Genomic DNA, 11967 nt, shown 5'->3' on the forward strand with positions numbered 1-11967 from the left:
AATTAGGATATTCTTTTTATAAAGGCCTGCAATTCAGGTTAATTGATAATAAAAGTCAACGTTACTAATCTTAAGTACATAAAATCCAGCCGAATTCGTTATTTTTTCATAGCAGATTAATGATAGCTTAATTTGAAACCGTAGGATGTGTAAAGCAGAAATAATTTTTTGCCATTAAGATGCATGTCATTAACCTCCAAACTAATGCATCGAGTTTTTTTTATCGTTCAAATATTTAAATAATAATGTGGACGCATTGTTTGTATATCTAATATGAATTAAGGATACTTACAATAGTGTTTACGTTGATCAGTCTACAGTATATGTGTGATGACATTTAGGCACTTACACAACCACATACACTGCGCAATATAATCCGAAGAATAAATTGATGCAATTTCGTCTGGGAAAATGTAACCACTGCAGCATACCATTGGTATGTTTGTGAAAAAACGCCTTCCTCACTTTTATGTTGATAATTTACGTCGTCAAATTGAAGTTTGGAAGATTTGGGTTTGTGATCATTTTTTGGTGTGCTGCACTTGTCGTGTACGCACTTGCGCAATGGGCTTTGCGCTCATCTCACATAGAGATCAGCGATGAATATTGATGATAATCCTGGTCGTGGATGGGGATGATGAGGTAAATATATTCTGTAGACTGTCTGTATAGTATGTTAGTACTTCAACGTTTGTAAGTACTTTAGATAAAATACGTCTCGTTCTTATTGTGACATTTGAAAAACATATTGAGCTTATTTATGTCTGTTATGTAGTAATTCATGAATTTCTCTAAGGCAAATAGAATTGTTAAGGATTTCCTACTTTTAAAATATAAATTCCAGTATACAGATATATATATTTATTAAGACCTTATACAATTTATAGCAGTTGTAATCGAATATATCTATAAATAAGTAAAAGTTTACACAAATAGCAAGTAAAAGGTCTATACATAAATTATGCATCGGAGTGAGAGGGATGCTCTGTATAATCTTCATGGCAAATCTTCGATAATGTATAAACGGGTTGTCTGTTCTAGCAAACAACTTAAAAGAAAAAACACAGCATTCAAACGATATATCATTAAACATCATTGATAGTATAAGCTTACTATCAGATATAAATTTCTTTACATGTCATTTACGTATATTGTTTGACAAAACGTATCTTAACAAGCGTTAATCTTAAAGATGGCGTCAGTCGTTCTTTCGAAATATCCTAATGTCAGTGGGTGTCTAATAAACAATTTCATTATTTGATTGTATCTAGACACTATCGTTAATAAAACGTTCATAATCCTACATTTGAAAGAAAAATGTATAGATTTTGTGTTTAACATTAAATGTTTCAACACAATTGAATCAATTCAAAGAGATGCTGCTGTTACTGTGTATTGGTTTTGGAATTTTTCAATAGTTCTCAACAACCATACCTGATAACACTTCAGTCCAACATCTACGTTCCGAATATAACTACTACAATATGCTTGATTCTGACATCTTAGTATTCCCGAATTATAATATTCCCTGGCCTTTCATTTGTCGTTTAGTTTTGCACATTGAAATAATAAATTTTACAATAGATAGTTGTAAAAGAGCATTAACTCATTATAAATCTTAAATAGTTCTTTATATATATATAATTGTGTGTGAAAATGTAAAATGTAAATATTTTTAACACCGTCGATGAGATTACATGGAGTGATTTGGTTTAAGTTATTCTGAGATGATTCTTCATGACGAAATAAAATAAGGCAAACAAGATGATATTCTGTTCATGTTTCTTGTAAATTTTTGAAACGTTAGACATGTAAGTAACCTTTTAATTTAAAAAATTTAAATTCAATATTTTTTTATTTTTTTTATTTTCTGTTACAAACTTGAAAAAAATGATATCTCCCATTACTTTTTAAGTTGCTTTATATAATAAACATGCAGTTTGATGGTGGATACGAATCCTGGATTAGGCTTATTGTTTCTTATTAATGATACATTTTAGTGCCTTTTTAGTTGTTTATGTGCGGGTGACCAATTTGTATCCTGAGCTGAAATAGTTTGTTTTTAAAATTCCTTCAAACAATTAAAAGCTTAGCACGAAAACAATATATTGAAAAGTCGAACCTGAAATACAAATAGTTTTGGTTTTTACCATTACTTCTGTCTATTTCTTTGTGTAAACTTCCTTCTGCCATGACTGCCCTGCTTTGGAAGTTGTATTTTAGTCATAAAATGCATTTAACGTATAATCGTGATTTAAAGTTATCATACATAAATATGGAATATATGTTTTATATTATACACAGTCAATACATGTATATTTTATTAACTTTGTTCCGTACGCTACCTGGCTTCCTTTTGTGGTATCTTTAAAAATGTTTCTGATTGATATCAAATTGTGGTACCTCGAAGTGTCTCACAATCTTCACATTTACTTTTTTTTCAAAATGCCATTGTCAATTTCATTTACTGCATCGGTGTTCCCAGTTATAAAGCAAAAAAAAATATTATAATAACAAACCTTAATAGTTGTTTGGCGAACCTGTCACGTTAATTTTATAACCCCGCAGAAGGGTATTAAAGGAGTAAACGTATACTACGTATCTGTTCTTCAAAGATGCAGGAAATACCGGTATTCAGTTTGCAGACTAACTAAACTTGTAATAAATCAATCTGATACATTAATACATTATACATAAGTATTGTATTGAAATACCACCACTTGAGTTGATCTGAGAATATATATCTATGCTGAGAAATTAATGCAATACACGGACATCTAAATCACATATATGTAGCTTCTAGTTATCAACAAATTAAAAAGGAATTTAGAATTATCATACAGTGTAATATAATCAGTTTAATAATTTGTTAATGTTTTTTGTTATATTTCAACAAAACATGATTAAAATCACATTTTATTCTGTGTTCTGATATTATGAACTGATATTAAGCAAACCAATGGTAATATGAACGTCGGGACATAATATGAAGATAAAGAAAAAAATATGGTTTATTTACTGAAGCAGAATATGTAGTTTCCTTTTTACTCTTGTTAGGTTGTGATTTTCGATTCGTAGCTTGCTTTTATTTTAACGTTGTTCTTTTAGTTTCCTAAAGGTTTTATGTCTTTTTTTCACAATGGTTTTTGTTCAAATCAAATTGTTTCACAAAGTCGATGTATTACTAGTCCTTATCAAAGAAAAATCTGTGTATGAACAATAGATACCAATATATTAAAGTAATGCCGTGAAAATTAACGTGCCGTATTTCCTTCAAGTAAACATCACAGATTTTGAATGCATATAGAAAAAAATGTGATTGTGAAAGTGAATTGACGACCGTTCTAAGACACCTACCCTAGCCAGTTTGTGTGGTATGATTAAAACATTTAATGCATTCTCCCAGAGCCACAACCATTATTGAGGAAAATACAAGAAAAAAATGGATAATACAGGGGACACATTTATTAGCTGCACTACCTGCTGATGAAAATAATCGTACGAGTAATTTTGCAACGGAACCCACGCTCTCTGCCTTCGCTTCAATTATTACACTGAATACCTATGACACAGCTTCTTCACACAATTTCCCTTCCTCAGTTTGTCCTTTTTATTGCGTTGCCATAGCATTGTGGAGAGGTCATCTCATTTGAATAATCCATGAGTCGCTGTACCGGTCAGTACGGTCAATCTTTTGCTTTATCGATTGTCCGTCGGCAAACCTTTCCTCGATAGATACCTCTTCCTAGCCGGTGCGTGTCGTGGTCTGGTCATACCCTGCCTGTGTATTAGAACTACCCTAAGGAATGGCATACTTAACACTTGTTTATATCGACAGGCGTTATTCAATTGAACCTAGATCACAATAGTGGTAATTTATTTTATAAGTGTCATCAACATCCTTCTGATATCAACAGCATCAAGCAGTGACAATGTTCATAAGATTAAGATATAATTGAAAATAACCAGTATATCCATATAACTTTTAAAATCTAAATAATTAAGAATTTTGACGTATCTCCCTTTCTGTTGTTACAGCAGGTCAGATTAATTTTGTATTTTCACCTTTTTGGCCCTAAACATCACCAACGAATCCTAGAAGGACAAAACATCCGTATAGTGCAGTGTTATTCATTTTTTGGCATAGTTTATCAACTACCAAATTGTATAGGAGCAATCACATGTAATTCTTACGTACATACATTAACACCGTAACTTTACAATTTCAAGCAATTGATACCGTTGAGTTCAGTTTCAATATTTATGATAACCACTTGTCTATAAAGAACATTTTTTCTATTAAAACTGTTGTTATCTTCTCCTGTGTGTGGTCTTCTTACACAGGTTTAATGTTTTCTACATATATACCTGTGGAATAAATCATAACTGTTTTATACATTTTGTGGTATAATAGGAAACGATTGACAGTTCAATTTTAAACTTTCTCACCAAGGGTGTAAAGAAATCATTGTTAAAGTAATTAATCCGGAGAACCTACGTCCTCGTAGAAGAAATCTGATACACAAACTAGCAATACGAAACGTTATTCCCGTTGGTGACATTTTTTTCACCTGTCCGGGTGGTTTCAGGGTTGAGTTGCCCTGGGCAGTTTTGAAGGTCGTGACCTATGGGACAGAAAGCAGTGGTCATATAAAAAGTACTGAGTGACTCAGACGACATTTAAGAACTAGTCATCAAGTCAATGTTATTCACCATCTAAAATAAAAATAAACACATGTTTAATCGGCAGTGAATATTCAACTAGATTTGAATCTAGGAACACAGAATAGCCATACATTTTATGTAAAACGATTTTTATTACTCTCTAAATGTAGCTTGTATATTAAATAATAATAAAACAAGAAAGAAAGTCTCTGTGGGGTTTTCGTCCTCGCTAAATAATTTCTTCATTAACTAAGAAATAATGTGATGGACGAGGACGAACATTCTTATTCGATGACAAATGTGAACATTATCAACATTATGAGTTTGTAGCAAACATAATGTTCCAAGACAGACAAATACCAATGATCATCTTAAGAGCATCAGCACTTTAAATTGGCTTATATTTATTATTGATCTTATAAATTAAATGCTAACCCTATGGCGAGTTCGTAATGTGTACGGGGGATTTGTTTTCTTGTGGAAGAAATTACGCTACTTCCTTTTTTCCGCAGTCCATGCTGTCTCTCTTTCTATTGGTGTCTTCTGGTGGGTCTCTGTTGTTTTGTTTTTTCCACATTTGATTTGAATTTAAAACGTACTTTTTAGTTATAATTTAAGTATTTTTTTTGAAGATATCATTTAATGGTATTTCGATAAAATGGCTAATGTAGTTTTGTTTTTAAAACTTCAAATTAGTTGATGTATTATTGAAATGATGGACCATATTTTGAAACATTCTCTTGCAAGAACATTGTATGTACAATATTTACATACAAATATGTACTAGCATGCATGATGCATAGCTTTTTTAACAGCATTGTGATACATGCTATACAAATAATTTGTCTAGCATATAGATGCACTTTTTAATTAACCATTATACCAAATACTTTAAATCGATGTAAACTAAAACTTAGTGAATATTTTATAGAACAAAGAACAACGGTACACATAGCGTATGATTGGGAACTGTTTATGACCAGCTGTAAATAGGCCACTAAAGGACCTGTTGGTGATATCACATTATGCATGACTGAGCTTAATGTGTATGATATGACCTGATGAATGTCTATAAATTATACAGAGATAGTGGTGGTCAGTGGTCAGTTTCAGGTCAGGTCAGGTCAAGGTCTTTGCTGATATGTAATTTATCATAGCTATTATTTACATAGTCGATCCTAGCAATTTACACCACATTTTACCATATTCATCAACTTACTTGCCAGTGCGCAAAGTATCTAGATATGCTGAACGGATACTAGCGCTCAATAGTGTCATGATTACAGACTGTAGTCTATTTCTACTGTGATATTAATGATATATATACATGTCTACTCTACTCACTGACCACTGGTGTAGCCTGGCATGGTCAGCAGATCTAGGTCGATCGATAAATGTACACTGCCCACTGGCTTCGCAGTAAATAGTTTACGTAGCCTTTATCACTTCTCGTTGTCCATAGCACGTAAAAAACTACTTCTTACAAAATATCTTATCGAGTAAGTTAAAATATGCTAAATTGTTTTAAATATAAAATGAAATATACTCAATCGATAATACATTTTACATAGCTAAAGTAAAAATCAGTAAATATGTTAAATATGTTTAACTGTTAATATGTTAAATGAAATATTTTAACTGGTGATGTATATATGTTTAAAATAGTACATGTTAATGAGCGAAAGTGAAATGCAGAAAATAATTCAAGAAGTTAAACCGGTAATTATATACATGTTAAAAAGGTACTTTTTATCAAAATGTTAAACCAGTAAATATGAAATATAATTAACCTTCGCTCTCTGAACGGGTCTGCACGGTGCAGAGAGCGAAAGTGAGCATAACCCTGCATATCGAGGATGATACATACAGAAAAAAATGTGAATTATGTTAAAACAAGTGAATATAAAATAAGATCAACCAGATACTACATTTTTTTAATGGGAATTATAAAAAAAAAAAAATGGCTATAAATATGTTTAAGGAAATATGTCTAACAGGTAAAGATGATAATATACACATACATTGTTCTTGTGTTAATATGGTTAATAACGTTTTTAACGTGATGTGCATTTGATTTTAGAATATTGACTACCCAACCTTGTTTCCTCATTTCTTGTTCATATTGCTGTTGTCGTTCTTTGCGACTGTGATTTGAGATTAAGATGACAAATGTACAATTTTTGTATTTATGTACTTACTCGCTCTAAGATTCACAACTGCTTATATATACTTTTGAGAATTCCAGAATATTCTATCAGTGAAGGGCATCTATGTCGATGTACCGGTATGTTAAACATTAATAAAATACACTTTTATGTCCGAGCAGGCTTTATCTATCCATGGGCGAACATGTTTTGAGCTTACATGTTAGTAAATCTCTGTGATAATATTCGTGGTCAAATTCCAGACACCCCGATAACAAACGTGATGGATCCTATCGCGAGAGATAGCGAGATCGTTAGTATATTTCCTTGACATTTTGATACAATTTATGGCGGAAATAATCAGCTCAGGTGCATTGGGTGGGAGAGCATAATTTCCCCATTATCGTACGTATACAGAAGATAAAATACTTTCATCGGATTGGTATGGATTTTGTTTGGTGTTGGCTGTAAAAGGATGGATGCAATGTGTCTGTATCTGTTGGAGGGTATCAATTACAACATCGTGTGAAGTATTATAGCATACAGTCTTCTCTACGCATTGCTATCAATAAGTTGACCATTTTGGATTGGTACTCTTCTGGGGTTATTTCCAATGGAATTCTCTGTTGAGGAAAGAAATCATATGATATTGAAACATGATACATGGTCTCATGTTATACATTAGGATTGACATCTCTTGGCTTATATAATCTGCTGCGCAAACTGTGTTTAGAGCCAGACATATGCCAATATCACAGGTTACGTATTAACATATGAGTAAAAAATGTCAAGCGTTTAAATTACCACAGTCAGTGTTAATAGCTCATTAAGTGGTCTCCTTCTGTGCGGAAAGATTCTTTGATTACTAACAGGCCATAATTCCCCTTCCCAACCCTGTCTCCATTCTTCCTTCGATTCGCGAAAAGGCGAGTTCGTTCTGCATTTGCCAGAATGTTTCCTTCAGGATTCTTCTCGTGCTGTGTGAAGAGATAGGTTGGTTTCACACATGCGGTTTCGTTTCGTGATCCCCTTTTCCTCTCTTCTTGCATGAATAACTTTTGTTTGATTCTTCAAGTGAGAGAACGTTTCTTTAGCATTCGAATTTGGTTCTTTGGAGTAAAAGGTTGGGATAGTGTCCTTCGGACCGCCGGGAGTACTGGTGGATACATATTATTCAAAATTTTAAAGGTGTTGGTCGATGAATACATATTGATTACAATATTTACATAATACATATATATATATATATATAAGCAGAAGGTCATACAAGCAAACATTCTAACGTTATTTATTTATTTATTAATTCATTCATTCATTCATGAATGTATTTACTTTTGTGTAGATGTCAGCTTAATTATATGGTAGGAGTCGTTTTATCTGGCTGATAATTGTGTTAATGTCAAATATGTGTAATTGCCGAAAATAATACCTGATATTTACAATACAAGAAGTAGTATTCAATATGGTATATTTAGTTTTTTTACATCTACTGTACAAAATAAGTACTTCTACAACGACTTGGAATATATTTTGTACTAAACAATATATCTTGTTTATTTTCAGCTATATGTAGATGACCAAATTTTACTTTTGAAATCCTGCTGTATGGAGATTATGTGTCTGCGTGCAGCATGTAAATATGACCAGGACCAAGAGACACTGACAATGCACAATGGCATGACCTTACATAAGTCCCAGATTAAAGCAGAAGGTTTGGGAATTCTCGTTGAACCAATCTTCGAGTTTGCCGTCGGCTTAGCAAAGTTAGACCTCGACAAAACAGAGTTAGCTCTCTTGGCAGCCGTTCTTCTCATGCAATCAGGTAAATACTTTTAAACTGTCTTAAATGTGATTCTAGGTTTAAGTAAGTTAGAACATAAACTATACCGTCAACGCTTTAACGATGCCTTTTCTTTGTTTGTGTTTAAATAATTTTATGATTAAAGAGCTTTGTTTGGTATGAGTTCTTTTACTGGTTATGTATAAATTAACAAAGCAATTGTATTTGCCATAGACAACATGGTTCGTTTACATATATAGAGTGTCAATTTAATCCCAAACCATACCGACAATTGCTAAAGATCATTTACATGAATATTAATTAGGATGAGTACTTATGCGTTTACTAATGAACGTTTTGCTATCAATCGATAGCTTTATCACTCTAACGACATTTTAATCTGAAATTAAATCACTTGCAGATCGTTCCGGTTTAAAAGAACCAGAGGCAGTAGAGAAACTCCAGGATGATGTGTTAGGTGCATTCAAACGTTACGTAGCGGTCAAGCGTCCACTGCAGCCTGTCCACTGGGCTAAAATATTGATGAAGGTGACGGATCTTCGAACAATTAGTACAAGACATGCTGAACGAGTGTTATGTATTCGTCTTGATCATTCAAATGAAATACCCCCCCATCTACTAGATTTGTTCAATGAAGGGGAGGAGTACTTATGAAAGGAAGATTGTTTTAAAATATTTAAATTCAATGCTGACACAGCTCTTGACAATGATTTAGTCAGTGCATCAAGAAGGAGACGTTGACAGGACTGCGGATACTACTGTGCCCTTCACCATGAATATCAGAACTCAATTGATCGTGGAAGTGTTCTGTGCCCTGTACCATGTATATCAAGTCAATATTTAACCATGGTTACGTTCTGTTAGACGTCGACTCGACCGTGTATGTTAGACGTTGAGGTTTCCAACGGACAGCTACGCTTTATGTCATTCGCCATTATTTTGTCAGAGGTAAAAAAGGACAGGGCAATGGAGACATCAGTCTTTGATTGCAGAGACATTTGGATTTAATGCTTGGTCAATCCCTCACAGATTTATTAATGTACAACACACAGGGTTATGTTGTCGGCAGTGCTGTCTTTGCGAATTGTTAACATAAACATGATATTTAAACATGCTATTTGCAGACGTAAACAATTCACAAATTCAGCACAAAAAACTTTGTATCAGCAGTGTTAATGTTTCCGAATATTACGAAAAATATACCTTCCTGGCCAGGATGAAATGCTTTCCAATATAAAGTTATCTTGAAACCAGTGGAATGATAATATTTTGACATCATTTTTAAAAGCATATATTTACACTAAAAGGAATATCAAGGGAGATAACATTTAATTATATAACCATAGAAGACTATAACGCAAACGGGCCAGGCAAAGAACCATTTAATGTCATGTTCAACCAGGCGTTGGCATTATCTGATCAGTTATATATATGTAATTATTAAATGATTTCTCCTTTTAGGCTTTTGCAGCAATCCTCTGATACTTAGATATGTACTGTACACTGCGCCGATATACTACAAATGTCCAATCTAATTGTAATGTAACATCTTATATTCGAAATGAGGTTCATCTGTTTTGTATGAATATATGCCAAGTTTGTTTCCATTGTTTTTTGGTAAACCAACTTTGTATTTAATGCAATATCCAACACTTACTTAAACAGATGTCTTGATGATTCAATTGACCCCTTAATATTTACAGGACAATGGATGTATAATCCACGTTGAAAGTCCCGTTTCATTTTATTCCTAAAACGCCTCTCTTTAATGCATCCATACTGTTGCTGTGTATTGACGCAATCAATATCTACATTTTTGCAAACGTCTATTTCGGAAAATCCATCATTTAAACATGACTCATTTGTGGTTCGTTGTGATTATACACGATATTGTGGATCGAAGGGCTTCAATATCAGTAGTAAGCTTTTTTTATATAAATTCTAACGATACCTATAAAACCTTGAGAAAGTGCTTGGTAATTTATAGCTTTAAGCTGAACATGAGATCTAAGGTTCAAAACCATTGTTGTCAACGTTAAGGATAACAAAAAGTGTTTTTTCCGTAACAAAAGTTAAAGGTCAAGAAGGAATTTCAATAAAAAAATATCTGCAAAGGAACAATAAAATTCTACAAAATGTATATATTTAACAAATATGATATACAGTTATAAAACAACGTATGCAAAGCGTTTTTGTAATTTACAATGTTGCTCTAAATCGCTTTACATGACATGGTTAATATAAGAAATTCATGCCTATATAAGGCATATAAAGCTTCACAATATAATTCTCGCGCACGTATTTGTACCTCCTTTGGACAGGGTGATTTAGTATTTTAAAATTTGTTTATGATGCAAAATGGCTGTAAACATCCAAAACCAAAACCAAACGTCTAGGTTAAACTCATTCACACCTCAAGTTTCATTATGAACTATTCCAATCTTTGATTGGAAGAGTTTAAATGTGTCTTCAGGGGTGAATGAGTTAAATTCTAAACAAATGATATGACTCACGAAACATTTTTTCAACTGATATGTACCTACTACATACATGTAACTCGAACGCGCCTGCTAATTTTGTAATTGAAAAGAAATACGTGTACGAACTTTTGACTTCCTCTGATTATAATACAATTCTTTATTAGAGGATATTTCACCGTTTGGCAATGTGCCATGTTTCTGTTCGGAACAATTACATTATTGATATTTTACTGACAGTGTCATTAAATCATATTTAGTTTTAATATCAGATGCTTTAATGAACGTTAATTTATCGCCATGGTGACGGCAAGCTTTAATATATCAACAGCAATCAATGATCAAATATCGTATATCAGATATCGAGGCATAAAAAATACGTTCAGCACGTGATCAAACATCAGCGAAACAGGTACCGGTGATGACCATATTTGGGTTACACAGATAACTGTGTTACACTTTTATGATATCTAATCAAAAATTGATGTTGTATATTTAATTCATCTTTTGTCCTTATGACGGTATGCGGATTCGTGTGGTATTGCTTTTGTAAATTATATGTACAGTGCGTATTTAATTAATAATTATTTAGAAAGTCTACAATATAATACAACAAAAACTGGCGGCTATGCTTGTTTATATATTCAAACAAAAAAACGTATGCGTATTTCAATATTTATTTCAATGTGACATTTACAAAGAAGTGAAAAACATCCGGCTTTTTAATTTTATCCTTTGATTTCTTGTCAGTTTGTATTTTAAGTGCATTTGTGTATGATTGTATTGTGTATAGCTTATTAGAAAACTAAGTTGGGCTGTTTATCTCCCTTTATCGCCATTTACCTTCCTTGTGGTGTAACGATCTAGATTTGTTGAATTT

General features: G+C 32.7%; 1 protein-coding gene across 1 annotated transcript in view; it reads left to right on the forward strand.

The window, feature by feature from the left end:
- LOC110442191 (thyroid hormone receptor beta-like) overlaps positions 1-11705 on the forward strand; it is a 37807-nt gene extending 26102 nt beyond the window's left edge. The window contains exons 6-7 of the mRNA XM_021485681.1: positions 8373-8631; positions 9011-11705. Coding sequence (XP_021341356.1) covers positions 8373-8631; positions 9011-9264 — 513 coding nt within the window. The 3' untranslated portion in view covers positions 9265-11705. The remainder of the gene's footprint in view (positions 1-8372; positions 8632-9010) is intronic.
- The last annotated feature ends 262 nt before the right edge of the window (positions 11706-11967 follow it).

Source organism: Mizuhopecten yessoensis, unplaced genomic scaffold (genome assembly GCF_002113885.1).
Source record: "Mizuhopecten yessoensis strain PY_sf001 unplaced genomic scaffold, ASM211388v2 scaffold716225, whole genome shotgun sequence".
Taxonomy (NCBI): Eukaryota; Metazoa; Mollusca; class Bivalvia; order Pectinida; family Pectinidae; genus Mizuhopecten; species Mizuhopecten yessoensis.